Below are 24,768 nucleotides of genomic sequence, written 5' to 3'. Positions count from 1 at the left end.
TTTTGTCCAATTGCATACCAGAAAAATGGCATGCAGGTTTAAAAGTATATACAGTACTAATAATTTTTGATTTCTGTTAAAAATAAACCCATTCTTTGGCCTGTAAATCAAAGGCCTGTATCATTTTGTGCCTTCTATTACAATACACAACACTAACACAGCTGTTGACTGTCAGCTGATATTGCCAGTATTTTAAAACATGCTGTTCCTTGTTTAAAGAATGTTGAGCTGCCATATTTGGCAAACCCAGTGCCGGATGTTTAGAGCATCAAATGACAGAAGCCTAATACCATGACAGAAGGCTAATACTGAAACATGACAAGGCGGCAGCAATTTCAGACAATTTAGAGAATTCCTGAAGGGTACATTCACAAGAGCACACACACACACACAGACTTTGTGTTTGTGTCTGAGCTTCTTTTCCGACACACATATTTGCGTGCTGTATGGAAGTGATATATGGCTCTGTCTTTCCGTGAGGTGAAAGAGTGCGGCCCCTCCTCTCTGAACAACATAAGCAGCCCTGTCTGCCCGGGGCCAGTTCTCATGACATCATCGCCGCACAGGAATGCTCTCAAGCAGAAAGCAGCTAGAGGAAGAGCTCATTTCATCTCTCGCTCTCTCTTCCTCTCTCTCATTCCATTCCTATCTCTTTCTGAAAAGATCCGTCAATCATTTACCCTCCCTTTCCCTTACTTGGGAAGAATTCTCTCTCTTCTTTCTTTGTGTGCGTGTCTTACGATCACCGTATTATGTTTGTTCTCACAGACATTCATCAGCTCCCACTTTGCTAAAGCAAGCATCACTTTTATCATTGCTCATACTAACAGTTACTGATTTCAACAAAACCTTAATCCCAAAAGACTTTGTTGCACAACTCGTCCCACACCGTTTGCAGACGTGAATGATACCTCAAGTCATGCGGCTCGTTTTCTAATCAAGATTTTTGACAGCTCAGTTTCTTTAGCCAAGCCAAGGATGTCTTACAACTTTCACATGATGTGCTTTCTGGGTACAGAGGGGACATTTACAGGCCAGCTGTGAGTTTTTAACCGGTGTGTCTTCAGACAGGGTCTATGGCATGCAGATCATTGGTTTGACTTCATGAATTGGAAACTTTTTTTACCATTGAAGTTTAGTAGGAAGCAAACCAGAGGGTTAAAATATGAAACGTCAAGCTTGTGTTTTTAAGTACTTACATGAATTCTTTAGTGGAAACTTGTGTTATTTGCGTTTGTGAAGCTGTCAATCATAATTTTCAGTTGGGACTACTTTCCTAGGTGGATGAACTTTTGGATTTCCTGTGGGTGAAGTTTGCTGTTCCAACAGAGTTTTAAAGAGATAGTTTACCCAAAAAAGGCTGTTAATATACTAACCCCTAGTGTTGCACGATATACCGGTACTTAAAAAGTATCACGATACCCTGCTTTTAAAAACGGTACGATTCCCGCATTTTACTAGTACCGCTACTTCAAGAATGCATTTTAATACAATTTTAATACAAACAATTTCTGCATTTCTGTTAGTGAATGGCGCAGACGCGCAGTTTTGTTTACTACACACAAACGTGTGACGCTTGCGGTGTTTTCAGCCTCTGTCGCCTCAATATACGAGTATATGAACATATGAACATAATCTCTAGAACTGCTCTGAGAGTCACTTCATGAGTATTTTACCGTTTTTTTTTTTTTTTGCAGAAAACTATCGTCATAAAAAACCCTAAAGGTCTTCACAGCAACCCATCAAAATAAAAGTTCGGTTTAACTTGACAGTCAGAAATATATTACATTATTACTTAAATGTAAAGATAGAACTACTACTACTACTAATAAAAATATTATTAAAACAATGAAGGACATATTTACCAGAATTTATTTACCAGAAAATTGCATATACACAACACAGTATTTCTGAAAAAATAAAATAAATAATAATAATAGCCAATAATAAATTACTTCTTTATCAAATCTAATTATCCTTTATAAATTCATTAGACATGCTTTTGATTATTAAAATGTAATGAAACGATTTAAATAGAATCCAGAAAATTAATAGAAAACAGAGATCCACAAACAAAACTGAATTTGAGAAAAATAATACAACGCATTTCATAGGGCCTTAAAACGTAATTTTTGTTAAACTTTGAATAAAATTGCTGTTAAATTCTGCAAGTTTCAATTAATTCAATTAAACTATTAAATAGAGAAAACATATAAAACAGAAAATACATAAAACAAAAATAAATAAAACAGATTTCATAGGGCCCTCTTTATTTCATTTGTGGCTTTGTTTTATTGTAGGTGTCCTTTAGTTTGTTACTTGCATCTAGGTTCTTATTATTAATAACAAAGATAGAATAACAAAAAATGTCAACTGTCATGATATAAATCGTTGTTGTGAAATAAAGTGACCATATCATGAAATAAGATTTGGCTTCATACTTTAAGCTAACTTACCAATATAGCAAAGATCTCTATCCCTGTAGGCTTGGTAGTCGTTCACCATAATCCTGTGTAGTGGCACTGGCATGTGATTATTATTATTTTATTTATTTATTTATTTTAAGGGGGAATGAAATGCTTTGTTTTAATAGATAAAATAACTATGATCTCCATTTGGATCATCTATTATTACTTTTCCTGTTGTTCTATGTTTTATTTCGTAGTATCAGTTCAGTTGTAGTATCGTGATATTTTAGTCAGGTATCGTATCAAAGCAAAAATTTTGGTATCGTGACAACACTACCAAGATGTAGGTGACGTTTCTCTTCAGTAGAACAGTATATATTTTGAGCTTATATCATGGTCCTTGGTGACTCATAAAATGCAAGTCAACGGCAAAACCACTTTCAAAAGAATGACTCATTCGCAAAATCGTCTGTACAGTATCCCCTGTCTTGCACTATATGAATCAGCAAGGACCACAGTTTCAGCTAGTGTTGCTTTTTCGTCAACGAAAATTATGACTGAATATCATCGTCAACGAACCTTTATCACGTGACGAAAACGAGACGAGACGCAGCGTAAAGGCTGGTCATGTGACGATCGCTATAATTAAATGTATAATGCAATATTGTTCACGAATAAAAACGAGACTAATTATTTAGAAGACAACAACAAACAAGCTACCTGACTCCATGTGTACTAAGCATCGGTGTTGGGAGTACTGCATTACAAAAGTAGTAATATTACAGTAGTATACTTTTTGCTTTTATATATAAATATGTGCTGCAGTAAACTACATTTTGGTATTTTATAATGCCTAGTCATATTTCTGTGGATATTTTGGTGAAAGTAACTCAAAAGTAGTGCAAGGCATTACAATTCAGAGACAGTAATATTGTAATGTAACTAATTATTTTTAAAAGACAGTAACTAGTAATATATAATGTATTACATTTTGGAAGTAACCTAACACTGCTAAGCATCCCTTGTTGGCCAAATACTGTAGCTACTTTTGTCAGACTACAATAACATTTTCATTGACTAAAACTAGACGAAAATAGTCATGGATAATTCTGACTAAAATAAGACTAAAATGCTCAGACTTTTAGTCGACTGAAACTTGACTAGACTAAAAAGAGTATGAACGTGACTAAAACTGATAAAAACTAAGATGACAGCTTCACACAAAGACTAGACTAAAATTAAAATTAAAACAGGCCGCCAAAAACAACACTAGTTCCAGCTAAAAATATTCTTTACTGTTTTACTGAGGAAAAAGAGTCACCTACATCTCGGATGGCCTGAAGTGAAATTAACAATCTTTTCCAATACAAGAAAGTCAATGAGACTTTGAATTTGTACAAATACGCAATGATGTGATGGTGCTACAATATAATGTAGAAGTGATCCCCTTCTGTTACAGTAGGATACAGCAGTTGAGTATGAACACCAAATAGGGATCAACGGTACAGCGACAACGGAACACCACTTTCACACACAAATTTCAACGAAGTGCCCCTCGAGCTATGTTTCACATGCATGTACGAAATTCGGTGGACAAATGTAACACACCAGTACCTACAAAAAAAGTCAGCTGGTACGAAGTTCAAAGTGCAACAGAAAGATGAATTTTCTTGGCAAGATTTGTGCCATTTTTCAGGCGTATTTAAACAAACTACTCCTAGAGATTTAAACAGATCAACACCAAATTTGGTCAGTCTAATCTAAATCCCTTTGTGATAAATTGCAAAGATCTACAGTTTTCGTTGAAGGGCGTGTCCGTGGTGGCCTGACAAACTTTGTTGTTTCACCATGAACACATGCCCATGCCCATAATCAGTTATAGTCATAGTGCCATCTGCTGGCAACAGGAAGTGGCATGTTTTATGCTCTAAGAAACTCCTACTAGAGATTTACTGACATCATTATATTTGGTCAGTTTACTCTAAAGATTGTAAGTTTTCATTAAAGGGTCTGTGGGTCGTTAAAGGGCGTCTCCTCCAACTTCAAAAATCGCCTTGCAATCCTCATTTTCAAAACGAATGGACAGTTTATATACTTTTTAACCTCAATACAGTTAGGGTGTGTCAAAAAAAACTCCCATATCGTTTTCTCATCGCTGCAGAAGTACCGACACAGTGTTTACAAAGTGAGCATGCAAAGAAGATCAAACGGCCTTCTCAAAAAAAAGATAAAAGAGTGACGTAGTAAACTTTTGAGTAATAACTAATCACTAGTTTTCCAGGGTGGTAGCTATGTTTTCAACCTTATGTGCATTTTGAAGTATTGCATCAGAAACAAGTGATGAAGACACCAGATTTCAAAAAGAAAATCCCTTAATTTGCAAAAAAGTTTTTACGCTCACACTAAGTGTTTTTTGACGTTGAAAAAGAAAACGGGACAGGAGTATTTCGACATACCCTAACTGTATTGACCCGGATTACACAGCCTACACATGCGCATCGCAGAGACAAGACAAGACGAGCATTTGAGGTTAAAAAGTATATAAATTGTCAATTTGTTTTGAAAGTGACCGATTGCTTCGCTAGATGAGACCGTTCTTCCTCGGCTGGGATCATTTAGAGCTCTTTGAAGCCACATTTAAACTGCATTTTAGAAGTTCAAACTTGGGGGCACCATAGAAGTCCATTATATGGAGAAAAATCCTGAAACATTTTCCTCAAGAAACATAATTTCATATCGACTAAAGAAAGATAGACACGTACATCTTGGATGACAAGGGGGTCAGTAAATTATCTGTAAATTTTTGTTTTGAAAGTGGACTTATTGGATATAGTGGATTTATTAATGAAAGAGTCAATGTTATCATTTGTGCTAACGGACGCCATACCACAGATGTTGTCCACAGACATGAAGTTGAAAATAACCCAGATTATTTCTTTAATACCCTGCGACACGGACAGAGGCAGCTGTGTGTGTGCGCCGTGAGATCGGCGCAAAATACGGAAATTACGCACCATTTAAAAGTATATTTAGGAAAAGTCTAAGTAAGGGTCCCTCGCTGTCTTTCTCTCAGCAGTAGCAGGAAGCAGCTTGGCTCTGACACAATGGCTCACATCAAACAGAGAGGCTCTGCGTTGCGTTACAGACACACACATACACACCAGTGCCAGTCAGGCCAATCAAAACACAGCGCGCAGAAAGCACAAACAGATCTAGGCAAACAGGACATTCCAGCTGCCGGGTGCTACAGATTCCTCACCGCAGCTAATCGCAGACCCAGAGAGCGAGAGCAACCGGGGGTGCCAACAGGAAATACGCTCCTATTATACATTTCGAATACAAGCACACACACACACGTTGGATACCCTGACCCTCTGTGCTCACAGACTGACCCCTTGCACCGGACACACAGACAGAAGTGCAAGTTTGCAACTCTTTCCGCCAAAATATGACACATCCGGGGTGTGAAAGCTGGATGAGGTTAGCCAAACCACAACGTTCTGCAACGGTTTACTGGGGGAAAAGGTGTAAGATAATCTTGACAAGTTAAACTGAGTTTAGATTTCCACTGACACAACGCCTTCAGATCACCCGCATTACGTTTACTGACGATAAATGTGTTTCTCACGAAACTGACGAGAGTTTGCTGAAACACACTTAAGTCTGTCTGGAAACAAAGCCTATGTACAAGATACCAGTTTGATAATTACTTTTGAGTAATAACTAATCACTAGTTTTCCAGGGTGGTAGCTATGTTTTCAACCTGTTTTTATGTGGATTTTCAAGTATTGCATCAGAAACGACTGATGAAGACACCAGATTTCAAAAAGAATATCCCTTAATTAGCAAAAAAAAATTTTGCTAATGAAGTGTTTTTTGGCTTGTGCGATAAAGGGTTAATGCGAATAATGGGAGATGGAAATGCATTTGCTGAATAAATGCCTCCACACACATCAAAGTCATGTGACTTTGCGTTATGGGACGGCATAACCTGACTAACCAGCAGACCCATCTCATTGCACAGCATTTGAAATGTCGCCCATGGTCATTCTTAAAGTCTGTCGTCAAAATATTTCTGTATAATTGCTTCCCAGAACTGTCTTACACGACTGTGTTCCCAAACAGCAGGCATCCACCTCTGAAAGCAATAACCGCATTTACCATGTTTCGTCTGCTTGCTCTGAGATGCAAGTAATTTATTATATATGAAAATTATCATATTCAGTGGCTTCTCATACTTTTCTTGGGATATTTCATGCCAGTTTATCAGGAAGTGACGATTTTGTTCTTTTTGACTCGGAAACGGTGCTTATGCGCAATTAGTCTTATGTGATATTGCAGTTTTGTCCATAGGTTTGGATGAAAACCCAGCTTGTAGCATTAAATATTTTAGTTTGAAGTACCTAGTAGCAAGTCAACTAGACTAAGGTTTTTAAAGGGGTGCTATTATGCTTTTGAACTTTAGTAAGTGTGTGGTGTGTATCTTTGGGCATAAAAAAGATCTACAAAGTTACAAATCTCAAAGTCCACTCCAAAAGGAGATATTTCATTTTTAAAAAAAATCCCTTTTCAAGAACTACAACGAACGGCTCCTTTGGACTACAGCGTTTGTTTTCCGCGTGCAATGATGTCACAACGCGGTCCATTAGAATATCATTAAAATAAATCCAGCCCACAGAAATTCAAATTGTTGGAGGAAGGGTAGGGAGGAGGTGGGGGATTAGCCTAAATTTAGCTATGCAGTGCGGAGAACCGCTTCAATAAGCGGCAGTGTGGCGTGTATAAACACAAGCATTGACTAGAGTGGCCGCTTTAGAGCAGTAACGCGCTGCCGACGTGTGCAGTGTGTGGTAAGACATTTATTCATCATACAGTGTAGATAGCTTCACTTATAACGCAAGTGTTTTTTTTAAATGCATAAACTTGCACTAGAATAGGCTAGGCTGATCCGTGATGATGTTCTTTGATAATGTTGATGCTTTTAGCATTATGCCAGAGCTGCTTTCAGGCAATGAAACTAAGTATGTAAATAACTAACTACATTAGCACGTAATATCATGTATTCGGATAGGACCCAACACTACTGTAGCGTATTATTTACTCACCCTCCATGCATCCTAGGTGTATATGACTGACTTCTTTCAGACGCATGCAATCAGAGTTATATTAAAATTTATCCTGGCACTTCCAAGCATTAGAACAGCATAGACAGGTATTTCTCTTCATCAGTCCAAAACAAGTCTAATAATATGCATCCATCCACAATATAAAATTGCCTCACATGGCTCCAGGGGGTTAATAAAGGTCTCCTGTAGCAAATCGATGTTTTTAAAAATGTAAGAATCACTTTAATCTAGCTAGCTTCTTTGACAAGGGGCGTGGCAGTACTAAAACACCGTCTAATCTGTTCGCCAATCGCAACACAGTGGGAGAGTTAACCAATCACAACGCATTTCATTTTTCGGAAGGCAGGCCTTCATTAAACCCGGAACTAATTGAGCCATATGTGCCAGGCTCTGAGAAACGTATTGTAATAACGTAAAATTATGTTAAAAATAATGCTTCGAACCATGTTCTAGTACACCCCCAAAACAAAATCAAGACTTCGTAAAAGAGCATAATAGGACCTCTTTACACGTTTTTTTTTTAATAAGCCCCAAATATCATGATTCCCTTTACATAAATACATAATATAATATGGAAAAGTAACATTTTAAGGCAACAAACCTATATAAATTTGTTAAATGTTAAAGGCCTATTTACAAAGTTTGAGAAAATATTAAGTATGAGCCATGATGTAAATTGATAAATTAATTCATAATAAATATTATTTATTATTATTATTATTAATAATAATAATAATAATAATAATAATAATAATAATAAAAAAATTGCATTACAAATATAATAAAATAAAAATGAATAATAAAATTAGTCTATATACCTTATCTATATATTAAATCTATATATTTGTATGTGCAAAGATATGTATTCATGTATAAAAAATACATTAGGTGGTAAAACAATTTTTACTCAGAGACTGCTAGTAAATTAATACAAATAAACACCAAGTAACACATTAAATTAAATGTGATTTAAGTAAAAGTATAAATACTATATTGTATAGTATATAGCCATTAATAAATTATTATAAATTAATACAATTAATTCATTATTAAATTAATTATTAATAAAAATGTAATAAAATTAATAATAAAAACATAAATACTGACCAGCAAATAATAAGGTTTTTTTTTTTTTTTTTTTTTTCTCTGGAGAACATTTACTTTATATTTACATTATACTTTTCTCCCCACTATCAGAGTGTCATGATTTCATGAAGCATGTATTAAATATATTTGTCAAGAAGCATGTATTAAACATAATTAATTAATATCTTATTTAAACTAAATTAACCTTGACAGATCTAAAAGCCTTACATTTTGCTTTTTTGTGGCCTCCCACGGACCCCAGTCTACAAATCCATGAAATAATAAACTGCAAGCTGATTATGGTGGAATAACCTAATTCAGTAAAACTCTCTCCTGAGCTGCATGCTAAACAAAACTAACTCTGGCTGGTCACTTTACATGAGCAATCTTGGTCATAATAAGCTGAGTCTAAAATGTAGCTGCATAAGAGTAGCCTGGATGAGGTAGAAAAAGAGCGATAATCGAAAAAGTTTCCTGTGCCTTTTAAAAGACGTGCTTTACATGACCCTTCTCCCCCCCTCCTCGTCTTTCAGTCTCTCCAACAAGTGCAGATTCAATTATTCTCACATTGACTTTCTCACTTGCACTTTCCCACACACACATCTCGTGTGCTTCGGTGCAGACAGCCTGTCAGTCAGTTTGTCAGATTGGCCCCAGAAACGGGAGTCATACACTCATAGGCACACACACAGTGCGGATCGCAGTGGGAAATATTTGGGATGGTTTCCCTCGGAATGTCTTGGCATGTCTGAGGAATGTCTCCCTGCTCTCATCTCCTCTCTCTCGCTCTCTCCCTCCTTTTCCCTTTCCTTCTTGCCCTACAGGCAGGGGTCGGGGTAAAGCGGGAAAACGACAACTAAGACGACATGCCTGTTTTTGAACTCTCTGACCTAAACTGAGTTTCATACTTTCATGAAAATGAAACTATCCGCAACCCACTGCACTTCTGTAATGTGCCGTATTTCCAAGTCGATATGTTCAGAAAGAAAAAAAGCAGGGTTGGTTTACAGATTTACAGTATTGGATGTTGCAAAGTGTTTCTATATGACAGTAGTGAATGTTTGTTATTGTTATTACTTGCAGTTATGACAGAGAATAGAGCAATACGCTGATGTACAAACTGCAGTGCTTTATCAATACGTTTCGGCATTGGGTTAAGGCATATACCACGGCTGGTTGGGTGTTTAATGTAATGGTGATGGGCGTTCTGCTTCCAACATGCACTGCACGCAGTAGACCAATCACAACAGACTGGACCAATCACCGCAGATTAGAATCACGCAAAGGAGAAAATGTTTGGGAGTCATTGTGCCAATAAGTCATTGTGAAAATAAATGCATGTAAGACAACAAAAGTGTTTTTTGACCTTGCATGCATGTCAACCTGTTGTTGGGGACTCCCAAAACCAAAATATGAACCTTTCATAATCCATAATAGGGGCAGTTTAAAAGTCTTCACAGCAAACTGTCAAAATAAAAGTTTGGCTTAACTTGAAGAAACTCTGACAGAAATATATTACTTAAAGGAGAACTCCACTTCCAAAACAACAATTTACAAATAATTTACTCACCCCCTTGTCATGTCTTTCTTTCTTCATTCAAAGCATTTTTCCCCATATAATGGACTGATATGGTGCCAAATGCAGTGTAAATGCAGCTTCAAATGATCTCAAATGCGGTTGTAAACGATCCCAGCCGATGAAGAAGGGTCTTATCTAGCAAAACGATCGGTTATTTTAAAAAAATAATAATACAATTTCTATACTTTTAAATGCCAAACGCTCATCTAGTCTTACTCTGCCTGGACTGTTTTGTTCCGATTCATGACAGTTAGGGTAAAAAAACCCTCTCATCTCATGTTCTCCCTCAACTTCAAAATCGTCCTGTATCGCCGTTTTACCTTTTTTGTTAAGGGCGTTTGATCTTCTTTGCATGTTCACTTCGCAAAGACTGGGTCGGAACTTCTGCAATGATGTAGGATGATTTTGAAATGATAAAAAAGTTGAGGGAGAAAATACGGTCAGAGTTTTTTGACATACCCTAACTGTTGAGCCAGAATACACAGAGTTCAGGGAGAGCAAGACAAGACGAGCGTTTGAGAATATCGTTTACAACCACATTTGTGATCGTTTGAAGCCACATAATCTGCCTTTTGGAAGTTTAAACTCAGGGCACCATAGCAGTCCATTATATGGAGAAAAATGCAGAAATGTTTTCCTCAAAAAACATAATTTCTTTACGACTGAAGAAAGAAAGACATGAACATCTTGGATGACAAGGGGGTGAGAAAATTACTTGAAAATTGTTGTTCTGGAAGTGGACTTCTCCTTTAATGTAATTACTTAATGTAATTATGGCAAAAGTACTACTACTAATAAAATTATTATTAAAACATTATTTTAGCAAAAAAAAATGTTTACCAGAATTTATTTACCAGAAAAATCTAACTACACAACACAGTATTTTTGAAAAAAAAGAAGAAATAAATAAAATAATAGTATATTATTATCTTTATAAAAATAAATGAGAAAAGCTTTTCATAATTAAATTTAATGAAAACATTAAAATAGAACCCATAAAATTAATGGAAAACTCGCAGTTTCACAAAAAAATAAAACTGAATTTGAGGGGGAAAAAATTAAAGCATTTAACTGGTCCTTAAAAAAGTAGTTTTTTTTTAACTCTTAATAAATTGCTGTTAAATTGTGTAACTTTCATAATTTCAATTACATACATACATGCTTTTTGATTTATAAAGTGTAATTTAACCATTAGAAAAATGTCTAGAAAAATGAAAAAGAATTAGGAAAAAATTGAAAAAACTGATTTCATAAGGCCCTACTTCTGGCAAGTAAATAAAATCTACATGCCGTCATTAACTCAAATTAAATCGAATTAAATGAAATTGACTAAAATGAAGTCTAAAGACTCTGCCACAAATTTGTCACTAAATAATCTTACAGTCATAAGGAAATAAGTACATTTTTTAACCAAAAACAATGACAAATGCCATTACCGGGCGAACAACACATTAAATTCACACACTATTTTCAAATGACATAAAAAGTCACTTTTGTGCCTTGACTTGTTCTTTGGTGAAACACAAAATGAGAAACTGAGTAATGTTCATGCTGCTGTCTTCATGAAGTAAAAAATGGATCGGGACCTGGGACTGTCAGGCTCCAAAAAGGACACAAATGTGTGCAATAAAAGCATTGTAAAGTAGTCCACTTAAATACTTTACATTTTTGTCTTCCGAAGTGGTAGATTTGTAAATTATTAACAGAAAATCGAACACACAAGAGCTGCAGTCACCATTCACTTTAACTGTATGGAAAAGGGCAGCTTGGACATTCTTGGAATGTCTTGTTTCGCGTTTTACAGAAGACACAGTTGTACAGGACTGGAATGACACATGATGACAGAACTGTTCTTTTTCTGTGAACTGTTCCTTTAAGACATTAAATAGGGCACACTTTGACTTCATGTGACTTTAATCAAGTGCTTCGTATGGTTTAGACCACAAATAAAACAATGGGGTTAAATGTGCCAAGAGAAAAAAGGAACGGAAATACGATCAATCAGCCAAGAGTGTTTTGCACACTTGCTCTGCTGCAGAACCTCAAAGTTCTCCTGTCTTTTCATTTTCTTCCCTTTTTCTCAGCCTTCTTGTAGATCAAAGAGTCAGAAATCCTTCTTTCAAACACCCTCTAGCTCTTTCTCTTCCTCTCTCTCCTTATACATTCTCACGCTGTTTCGGTTCCTGTTCACCCCCCAAAATCTCCCCTCAACGGTATCGTGGGAAGTCTTGCGCTAGTGCTACGGCAGCATCTGTGATATCAAGAACCTGCGAGTCTCATGTCTAAATAAAGGGTCGGGAGTCATCTGATGCTGCTGTATGAAGCTGATCAAGTAAACTTAGAAAGTCTGTCTCCGTGGTTTGGATGCCACATCGGTGGAGACACATTTGCAGAACGTTTCCCAGAGAAATGGCAGGGATCAAGTATTGGCCAAATGGAATGATATAAGTAACACGGTAATGTGTGAGGAATTACTGTATGACTGGATACCAGACAGAGGAGTGGTACGAGATATGAAGAACATGGTGTTGATTTCAAGGAATCATAACCATGTGACCAAAATAATTAGTGGTTCTTGCTGAAGCAAGCATTGCTGTTATTATTGCTTATAATTTAAGTGCATGAAAGAATTCAAAACATTTTGGGGGACCAGAATATCGCTCTATTGACTTACCAACCCAGAATACCCTAACAATTTTTTTAATGTACTTATCTCTTATGCTTACCAAGGCCGCATTTCTAAACACAGGAAAAATGGTAATATTGTGAAATCAGCATCATTACTCCAGTCTTCAGTGTCACATGATAATTGTGCTGCTTCATATTTTTGTGGAAACTGTAATGATTTTTATTCCCAGGAGCCTTTGGTGACTAGAACGAGTATAAAGAACAGCATTTATTTAAAACATCCTTTTTTTTGTTTAGCATTATAAATTATTATTTAATGCATCCTTGCTATTTTGTGAGTAATTTCTGAAAAAAAAGTGTGTGTGTGTGTGTGTGTGTGTGTGTGTGTGTGTGTGTGTGTGTGTGTAGAGATATATATATTATTTGTTATTATTTATTATATATATAATAAAGAACTTATTTCTATTATAGATCATTTTTATTGGTTATATATATATATATATATATATATATATATATATATATACACACATACATACAATAACATTCCTATAATACATTGTTTTATATATATTATATAGTTATATATAGATAGATAAGTACATACATACATACATACATAAATACATACATATATATATATATATATATATATATATATACACACAGTGGGTACGGAAAGTATTCAGACCCCCTTAAATTTTTCACTCTTTGTTATATTGCAGCCATTTGCTAAAATCATTTAAGTTCATTTTTTTTCCTCATTAATGTACACACAGCACCCCATACTGACAGAAAAACACAGAATTGTTGACATTTTTGCAGATTTATTAAAAAAGAAAAACTGAAATATCACATGGTCCTAAGTATTCAGACCCTTTGCTGTGACACTCATATATTTAACTCAGGTGCTGTCCATTTCTTCTGATCATCCTTGAGATGGTTCTACATCTTCATTTGAGTCCAGCTGTGTTTGATTATACTGATTGGACTTGATTAGGAAGGCCACACACCTGTCTATATAAGACCTTACAGCTCACAGTGCATGTCAGAGCAAATGAGAATCATGAGGTCAAAGGAACTGCCTGAAGAGCTCAGAGACAGAATTGTGGCAAGGCACAGATCTGGCCAAGGTTACAAAAAAATTTCTGCTGCACTTAAAGTTCCTAAGAGCACAGTGGCCTCCATAATCCTTAAATGGAAGACGTTTGGGACGACCAGAACCCTTCCTAGAGCTGGCTGTCCGGCCAAACTGAGCTATCGGAAGAGAAGAGCCTTGGTGAGAGAGGTAAAGAAGAACCCAAAGATCACTGTGGCTGAGCTCCTGAGATGCAGTCGGGAGATGGGAGAAAGTTGTAGAAAGTCAACCATCACTGCAGCCCTCCACCAGTCGGGGCTTTATGGCAGAGTGGCCCGACGGAAGCCTCTCCTCATGGAGTTTGCTAAAAAACACCTAAAGGACTCCAAGATGGTGAGAAATAAGATTCTCTGGTTCGATGAGACCAAGATAGAGCTTTTTGGCCTTAATTCTAAGCGGTATGTGTGGAGAAAACCAGGCACTGCTCATCACCTGTCCAATACAGTCCCAACAGTGAAGCATGGTGGTGGCAGCATCATGCTGTGGGGGTGTTTTTCAGCTGCAGGACGACTGGTTGCAATCGAGGGAAAGATGAATGCGGCCAAGTACATGGATATCCTGGACGAAAACCTTCTCCAGAGTGCACAGGACCTCAGACTGGGGTGAAGGTTTACATTCCAACAAGACAGTGACCCTAAGCACACAGCTAAAATAACGAAAGAGTGGCTTCACAACAACTCCGTGACTGTTCTTGAATGGCCCAGCCAGAGCCCTGACTTAAACCCAATTGAGCATCTCTGGAGAGACCTAAAAATGGCTGTCCACCAACGTTTACCATCCAGCCTGTCAGAACTGGAGAGGATCTGCAAGGAGGAATGGCAGAGGATCCCCAAATCCAGGTGTGAAAAACTTGTTGCATCTTTCCCAAAAAGACTCATGGCTGTATTAGATCAAAAGGGTGCTTCTACTAAATACTGAGCAAAGGGTCTGAATACTTAGGACCATGTGATATTTCAGTTTTTCTTTTTTAATAAATCTGCAAAAATGTCAACAATTCTGTGTTTTACTGTCAATATGGGGTGCTGTGTGTACATTAATGAGGAAAAAAAAAGAACTTAAATGATTTTAGCAAATGGCTGCAATATAACAAAGAGTGAAAAATTTAAGGGGGTCTGAATACTTTCCGTACCCACTGTATATATATACATACATACATATATACACACATACATACAATAACATTCCTATAATACATTGTTTTATATATATTATATAGTTATATATAGATAGATAAGTACATACATACATACATATGTATATATACATATATGTATATGTATATGTATATATATATATATATATATATATATATATATATATATATATATATATATATATATATATATATATATATATATATATATATATATATATATATATATATATATATATATATATATGTATATATATATATATATATATATATATATATATATATATATATACACATATACACACACACACACACACACATATATATTTATATATAAATATATATATATATATATATAAAATAACATTTCTATAATAGATTATTTAATATATATATTATATAGTTATATGTTCTACAGTGGGAATGTACTATTTTATTTTTTTATAATATATATATATAATTTATTTTATATTATATTATATTATATATTATTATTATGATTATTATTATTATTATGTATTAGTAATAAATCATCTTTAATTGTACTTTAACATAACAAAAATAATTTGCTAAAACAGATAACTCTATTTTTTCATTTTCAAATCTCATGTTTTTTGATCAATCGTTTCTATTATGTTATGTTTTTATTGTGATTGAATATTTATAATTTTGACATTTTAATTCATATTTTATTAAATAAAAGTATTAAAAGTATTTTCAGTACAGCTGAAATATAGAAAAGATTTGATTTCATAGATTTGATGACTTCACTATGATTTAAAAAATGTGGGAAATACTCATAATAAAGATTGACTAGGTGTGTCCAAACTTTTGACTAGGACTATATGTCTGTATTAAAAGTGTTAACAGTCATTTTAAATGAATATGTTACTGACAAGTTACATTCTACCGGCTCGAGTCGGACGTCTAATCCATTTAGTGCTCTAGTTAGTGTGATGACACATTTGAACTCAGCTTAGCCCTGATCCTGACTTAAACCTGGTGTGGACAGAGAGGAATTCACAGGAAGAGGCATTGATAAAGCAGTGACAGAGAAAGAAAGAGAGAGATAGACTGAGAGACAGAGAAAGAGAGAGGATTATGGCGGGACGGGCAGGGGAGAGGTTAATGATTGGCAATGAGTATCAATGGGCCACACAGGGGGCTCCAGGAATGTCCCTCAGCCGGGGGGGCAAGTCACTGTTAATCAAAGAACTTTACAATCAGATAACAAAAGGGTTAACTTAGCATGGGTGGGCTTCCACATACCAGCCCTGGGGGTTCACCTCCATTTTTCCTGTTATCATACAGTCTTTATTTCAACCTCACCATCACATTCCAAAGTGTGCTTCTCATTCAGACCTTAAAAATGCAGACGTTCTGTTTTCTAGAACATTTTGCTGTACATTTTGTTCGACAAACACACAGAGGTGGATGAAACCTCGAGCAACAAATGGTGGAATGCGACAGATCAGGACGGGAGCCGACGGCCACCCGCTCAGGAAAGGTAGGTGGCCACAAAATTGAAACATTTGGGGAAACCACCACCCATGTGGAGCTCAGACGACCCACGTCTGGACTAGAGCTCTGTGCTCTCCTGTCCTCGCTGGCTGTAGGTGTGAACTTGGTGTGGTAGAAACTGTTTTGACTGTTAAGAGGTGTGTGGCATATGATACATGCAGAATTGCGTAGTCACTGAGTTTTCAGGATGTCACATCAACAACTTAATGGTTATGACATAAATAATAATAGGCCGTGCCAAGAATTAGTAAAGGTATAGTTTAGGGAGAATTAAAATTCTGTCATCATTTACTCACCGTCACGTTGTTCCAAACCCACATGACTATTTCCCATGCTGATTTTTTCTTTACAATGACAGCGCATGGAGATAAATAACGTCGAGCTCCAAAAATGAACAAATGGCACTACATTGTGCACTACATTCCAAGTCTTTATATAAGTCTACATGAGGACCAGACCAAAATCTAGGTCATCGTTCATTGAAAACAGCTTTCAATTCCCACACTTTTGCATATTCAAACTTGCTGCATCACTTTTTCCCCTCATATACATTTTAAAATATGTTCAAATACAAAACTGCTATTTTGTATTTTTTACATTTCATACTTCGACATAAATGCAGCCTCGCTGAGCACAAGAGATTCTTTAAAATCATTTTAAAAATCTTACTAGCAATGTTAACCCATTAACCTGTTAACTCTGCCACTAAAGGCTCTTGAATCCTAAAATCACAGGTAATAAACAACTGTAGACCTGCAGTGGAGCCGGAGGTGCAGCTCTAATGGAGATCAGGTATTACAGCAGGAATGAGTCAAGCGCATATCTGCCTCCATCTCTCCCTTTGTCTCACACCCTAGACTGTCTCTCCCTTTGTTTTTCTCTGTTATCTCTCACTACATCTTTCTGCCTGTCCTCTCTTGCAGGGCTGCCTTTCTTCTCACAGTCTCCTTTCCCATCACCCTTTTACTTATTCACCTCATCTCATTGGTATTATCCAATATTATGGTTTTGAGCTGTGTTTGCATCACTTTTACTACTGCTCATATTTATAACAAACTTCTTAACAAAATTTCAACACATAACCCATCATGTTTGTGCTATGACACCTTAAATTGTGGTTTTCTGGGGAAGGTTGTATTGTGGTGTTTCTAAGCAATCTTTTAGCCTGTCACAGAAACTCTTTTGACATGAACTAGTACCCTAGTAACAATAGCGCTAAGTAGATCTTGCTGCCTACCTATGGTATGCTCTTCTGTTATGTTGCATTATTTAGCCTTGTTTGGGGATATATAGATTAAATAGCAAAGGTCCAATGACCGAGCCCTGGGGGACACCACATGCCATGTGGTTTTCTAAAAAAAAGGTATGTTGCGATGTTTCAAAGCAATCTCTTTTATGATTTTAGTCTATCATAGAAACATTTTTTGACTTGAACTAGTAAACAATTAGCCAGCAACCACCAAGAACACTCTAGCAACAACAGTGCTCTGTAGATGTGGCTGTCTACCCATGGTACACTGTAAAAAACAAAAAACACAATTTGTTGAGTCAGCTTAAAATAATTTGTTACCCTGCTGCCTTAAAATTTTAAGTTCAGTCAACTCAAATAAGTTTAGTCAACTTGAAATATTAAGCTGTACTAAGTAACAACTAAGATATTTGTGTTTGTTAAACTTAAAAGCTGGGTAAGTAACCCAGCTGCCTTAAATTTTTAAGCTGAATTAATTCAAATATCTAAGTTGTCACTTAGCATAACTTAACATTTCAAGTTAAATAAACTTTTTTGGAGTTGACTGAAATAAAAATTTGAAGGCAGCCAGGTAACAAATTATTTTAAGTTGACTCAACAAATTGTTTTTACAGTGTACGCTCTTCTGTTATGTTGTATTATTTAGCCTTGTTTGAGCATATACAAATTAAACAGCAAAGGTCCAATGATCGAGCCCTGAGGAACACCACATGCCACGTGGTTTTCTGGACAAAGGTGTGTTGTGATGTTTCAAAGTTATCTCACTTATGACTTTAGCAATTAGCCAGCAACCACAAAGAATACCCTAGCAATAAAAGCGCTATAGGTAGATCTGGCTGGATACCTATGGTATGTTCTTTTGTTATCTTGCATTATTAATCCTAGTTTGGACATATACAGGTTAAACAGCAAAGGTCCAATGATCGAGACTTGAGGAACACCACATGCTACATGGTTTTCTGGACAAAGGTGTGCTGTAATGTTTCAAAGTGATCTCACTTATGACTTTAGCCTATCATAAAAACATTTTTTACTTGAACTAGTAAGCATTTAGCCAGCAACTACCAAGAATACCCTAGCAACAAAAGGTTATCTTGCATTATTTATCCTAGTTTGGGCATACAAAGGTCAAACAGCAAAGGTCTAATGATCGAGCCCTGAGAGACACCACATGCTATGTGGTTTTGTGGAGTGCTGATATTTCAAAGCTATCTCTGTTATGATTTTAGCCTATCATGGAAACATTTTTTTAACTGAAATAGTAAGCAATTAGTTAGCAACCACCAAGAATACACCAGCAACAACAGTGCTTCTGTTATTTTGCATTATTTAGCCTTGTTTGAGCATAAACAAATTAAACAGCAAAGGTCCAATGATAGAGCCCTGAGGAACACCACATGCCATGTGGTTTCCTGTACAAAAATGTGTTGTGATGTTTTAAAGTGATCTCACTTATGACTTTAGCCTATTATAGAAACATGTTTGACTTGAACTAGTAAGCAATTAGCCAGCAACCACCAAGAATACCCTAGCAACAACCGTGCTTGGTATATCTGGGTGCCCATCCATGGTATGCTCTTGTTATGTTGCATTATTTAGCCTTGTTTGGGCATTAAATAGCAAAGGTCCAATGACCGAGCCCTGAGGAACACCACATTCCAAGTGGTTATCTGAACAAAGATGTGTTGTAATGTTTCAAAGTGATCTCACTAATGACTTTAGCCTATCATAGAAACATTTTTGACTTGAACTAGTAAGCAATTAGCCAGCAACCACCAAGAATACCCTAACAACAACAGTGGTTGGTATATCTTCTACCCATGATATACTCTTCTGTTATGTTGCATTATTAACCTAGTTTGGGCATATACCGGTAAAAAAGCAAAGGTCCAATGATCGAGCCCTGATGAACACCACGCCATGTGGTTTTGTGGAGATAGGCGTGTTGTAATGTTTCAAAGCAATCTCTTTAATGAGTTTAGTCTTTAGCCTTGTTTTAGCATATACAGGTTAAACAGCAATGGTCCAATGGTCGAGCCCTGAGGAACACCACATGCCATGTGGTTTTCTGGACAAAGGTGTGTTGTAATGTTGGTCAAAATTGTCAATATTAGTGATCTCATTAATGACTTTAGCCTATCATAGAAACATTTTTCACTTGAACTAGCAAGCAATTAGCCAGCAACCACGAAGAATACCCTAGCAACAACCATGCTTGGTATATCTGGGTGCCTATTCATGGTGAGCTCTTGTTATGTTGCATTATTTAGCCTTGTTTGGGCATTAAATAGCAAAGGTCCAATGACCGAGCCCTGAGGAACACCACATTCCATGTGGTTATCTGAACAAAGATGTGTTGTAATGTTTCAAAGTGATCTCACTAATGACTTTAGCCTATCATAGAAACATTTTTGACTTGAACTCGCAAGCAATTAGCCAGCAACCACCAAGAAAACCCTAGCAACAACAGTGGTTGGTATATCTTCTACCCATGATACACTCTTCTGTTATGTTGCATTATTAACCTAGTTTGGACATATACCCGTAAAAAAGCACAGGTCCAATGATCGAGCCCTGATGAACACCACGCCATGTGGTTTTGTGGAGATAGGCGTGTTGTAATGTTTCAAAGCAATCTCTTTTATGATTTTAGTCTTCAGCCTTGTTTTAACATATACAGGTTAAACCTGCAATGGTCCAATGATCGAGCCCTGAGGAACACCACATGCCATGTGGTTTTCTGGACAAAGGTGTGTTGTAAGGTTGGTCAAAATTGTCAATATGAGCGATCTCATTAATGACTTCAGCCTATCACAGAAACATTTTTCACTTGAACTAGTAAGCAACTAGCCAGCAACCACCAAGAATACCCTATCAACAAAAGCACTAGGTAGATCTGGCTGGCTACCTATGGTATGTTCTTCTGTTTTCTTGCATTATTTATACTAATTTGGGCATATACAGGTTAAATACCAAAGGTCCAATGATCGAGCCCTGAGGGACACCACATGCCATGTGGTTTTATGGAGTGAGGAGAGTTATGATATTTCAAAGCTATCTCTGTTATGATTTTAGCCCATCATAGAAACATTTTTGACTTGAACTCGCAAGCAATTAGCCAGCAACCACAAAGAATATGCTAGCAACAATAGTGCTTGGTTGATCTTGCTGTAAACGTTATTTAACCTTGTTTGGGCAAATACAGATTAAATAGCAAAGGTCCAATGACTGAGCCCTGAGGAACACCACATGCCATGTGTTTTTTTGGACAAAGGTGTGTTTTGAGGCTTCAAACCAATCTTACTTATGATTTAAGAGCCTATCATAGAAAACCAACCATATACTGACATCCTAAAAACCATATTCGTGCATCTCTAATGATGACTATGTACTTTTTTGTCTTTACTCTTTCCTTCTGTTTGTCTCCTGTTATTTTGGTATCCCTCCGGTAATTACTTATTTCCTTATCCATATCCATTGTCTGAATTCCGATCATCACTTATGTGAGAGGAAATGCCTGAAGAAAGTTCCTCCTGTGCTTGTTCTAGTGAAAACCGCAGTGGCACATCAAGCTAATGATTCACAGGAGAAGTGTCACCAATGAAGACCTCTATCTCCTTGAGCTTCCTTCCGGGCTCACAACTCTAACGTCTGCAGATAAGACTCAAATGTCTCAAGACAGAGGGTACTTCAGTGCAAATGTTAAGGTATCTCGCTGTTCCATCAGAAGAAAAAAAAAAAGTCACAATGGAATTCCAAAATGATACCGACATACAGAATTCATGACGCAAAACACTGGTTGGTTATTTCCTGCAAGATCTTTAAAAAAAACAAACCTTGTTCCATCCTTTTGTCCTTGGCTGTTCAACTTAAAGCCTCCTAGTGTTTGTTTGCAGCGTCCATGCAACTTTTTTGTGGTATACGCCACTATCAAGAGATCAGTAAAGAATCTGTATCTGTGCATCTTTTTCCCCTTCCTTTTAAAATTTATAAAAGCTGATAAATGTGAGAATTTCTTTTAAAGAGGAAGAGGTTTCTGTTCTGGTGATAACAAGTGTAAAAGACTCTTCTTTACAAGCATGCACAACTGACCTGGCATCGACTGAAGATGTCTGCAGGGGTGAGGTGGACGTTGAAATGTCTGAGAACATGCACAGCCTGGTCACGTGCCTTTTCTGAGCAGTCCAGAGTCAGGCAGCGGCCCTCTCCAACTTGTGACCGTAACTATACACATAACCACACACAAAATCACTGCACATGATTTTTGATAAGCAGATTGTGACTCTGTACTAAAACTTATTGATCTGCCTATGGAGGCAAACTCCATATATAGGCAGAAGGATGCAAAACAGCTCAGTTTGCATGTCTCTCAACAACTCAAACACACACTTACTGTTTGGTATGGCTGGCCTGCGGTGAGGATGACACGACCTTCAGCACGAGCCAGCTGGAGGAGAGAAAACAACACAATCGCATATACATTACTTTACTTTACATCTTAATATATTAAGAATTCCATAACTATTTTTAGATAATACTAGGATGATTTAGTTATGCTTTGATATTACTACTAAAACTATGCCAAATACATCAACCTCTGTTTTGTTTTTATTTAACTGTATATAACTCCATGGGGCTGCAGTCACTTGACAATAGCATTACATAGATCTGGAAGTCTAACTTTGGTATGTATTTATTATTTTGCATTATTTGGCCTTTTTAGGGCACATACAGGTTAAACAGCAAAGGTCTAATGACCGAGCCCTGAGGGACACCACATGCCATGGAGGCCTACTCAGATTTTTAGTTGCTTATTCTTTCTAAAAATGATCTGAAATAGCTGGGGACCATCACATAAAGACTTATCCAGTTTTAAAATGAAATGAAACTATTTTGGTTATGTCAAATGTCACCAAAAGGTGAGTGACTCAATCTCACCTCTGCTGCTACTTTATGGTCATCTGTGTTTTCCAGCATCTTCACGTCCACCCCAAGACAGCGCAAAAAACGTCCCAGACCCTGCAACATGTTATCGCAGACCACTCGCAGCTCTGGCGGTGTGATGGTGGGCCCCTGGTACTCCGAATTCACCTTTATACAGTCCTCCACAGAGTGGGGCACATTCGCCTTCTGTTGAGCCTTAAGATTGAAACACACTCCAAAATCATTGGTGAAGATGAAATTATTTGACCTTTCTTTAACCTAAACTGTATTAAAGATTGTGATCCACTATAATGCATCAAGAAATTGGAGAAAGGTTAGGGCAGGACATACAGTATTACAGGGCTTGTCACAAAACTCACATTTTTCTTGGTAGTCACTTCCAGAACAAAAATATATGGATAATGTACTCACCCCCTTGCCATTCAAGATGTTCATGTCTTTCTTTCTTCAGTCGTGAAGAAATTATGTTTTTTTGAAGAAAACATTTCAGCATTTTCTCCATATAGTGGACTTCTATGGTGCCCAGAGTTTGAACTTCCAAAATGTAGTTTAAATGCAGCTTCAAATGGCTCTAAACGATCCCAGCCGAGGAAGAAGGGTCTTAAAAAAAAAAAATCAATTTTATATACTTTTTAACCTCAAATGCTCGTCTTGTCTAGGTTCTAGACTTTCTGGTTCAAGACAGTTAGGGTATATCGAAAAACTCCCATCTCGTTTTCTCCTCCAACTTCACAATCGCCCTACATGGCTGTTTTACCTTTTCTTGTAAAGGGTGTTTGATCATCTTTGCATGTTCACTTTGCAAACACTGGGTTGGTATTTCGGCAGCGTTGTAGGACGATTTTGAAGTTGAGGGACAAAATAGGAGTTTTTCAACATACCCTAACCATCTTGAACTGGAGTTCAGGCAGACCTAGATAAAGACAAGCATTTGAGGTTAAAAAGTATATAAATTGTAATTTTTTTGTACAATTTATTTAATATATATACAATCGTTTTGCTAGATAAGACCCTTCTTCCTCGGCTGGGATTATTTAGAGCCCTTTGAAGCTGCATTTAAACTGCATTATAAAAGTTCAAACTTGGGGGCACCATAGAAGTCCACTACATGGAGAGAAATCCTGAAATGTTTTCCTCAAAAAACAATTTCTTTACAACTGAAAAAAGAAAGACATGAATATCTTGGATGACAAGGGGGCAAGTACATTGTAAATATTTGTTCACATTTAAAGGATTAGTTTACTTTCAGAATAAAAATGTACGGATAATTTACTCACCCCAACGTGATCCAAGATGTTTGTGTCTTTCATTCCTCAGTCAAAAAAAAATGTACGCTTTTGAGGACAACATTCCAGGATTTTCTCCATATAGTGGACTTCAATGGGTATCAACGGGTTGAAGGTCCAAATTACAGTTTCAATGCAGCTTCAAAGAGCTCTACATGATCAGAGATGAGGAATAAGGGTTTTATCTATTGAAACGATTGGTCATTTTCTAAAAAAATTCAATTTACATACTTTTTAACCACAAATGCTCTGTGCACTAGTAGTAATCATGTCGGAAAGGTCTCATGAGGTTAGTTCTTCTGTGTACTTCAGTTCAAAAATGTCATTTTCTCCTCCAACTTCAAAATTGTTGTTTTACCTTTTTTGTAAAGGGTGACTGACTTTCTTTGCACGTTCGCTTTGTAAACACTGGGTCAGTACTTCTGCCTATGTCACGCGTGACCTTTCCAACAAAAAAACATAATGCATGAGGTCAGGCTGGTGCAAGACAAGCATTTGTGGTTAAAAAGTATATACATTTTTATTGTTTCAAGAAAATGACTGATCGTTTCGCTGGATAAGACCCTTATTCCTCGGCTGGGATCGTGTAGAGCCTTTTGAAGCTGCACTGAAACTGCAATTTGGACCTTCAATCTGCTAATTTCCGTTGA

At 36.7% G+C, this 24,768-nt stretch overlaps 1 protein-coding gene across 1 annotated transcript in view; it reads right to left on the bottom strand.

Annotated features, from left to right (window-relative positions):
• The window catches only part of exd3 (exonuclease 3'-5' domain containing 3), a 71,502-nt gene that overhangs the window by 22,361 nt on the left and 24,373 nt on the right, over positions 1-24,768 (bottom strand). The window contains exons 16-18 of the mRNA XM_051120894.1: positions 22,827-23,027; positions 22,282-22,335; positions 21,981-22,112 (exon numbers count right to left, since the gene is read on the bottom strand). Coding sequence (XP_050976851.1) covers positions 21,981-22,112; positions 22,282-22,335; positions 22,827-23,027 — 387 coding nt within the window. The remainder of the gene's footprint in view (positions 1-21,980; positions 22,113-22,281; positions 22,336-22,826; positions 23,028-24,768) is intronic.

The sequence above is a fragment of the Labeo rohita genome, chromosome 10, assembly GCF_022985175.1.
Source record: "Labeo rohita strain BAU-BD-2019 chromosome 10, IGBB_LRoh.1.0, whole genome shotgun sequence".
Classification (NCBI taxonomy): domain Eukaryota; kingdom Metazoa; phylum Chordata; class Actinopteri; order Cypriniformes; family Cyprinidae; genus Labeo; species Labeo rohita.
The sequence above is the reverse complement of the archived record's forward strand: the minus strand, read 5'-3'. Positions and strand labels throughout refer to the sequence as shown.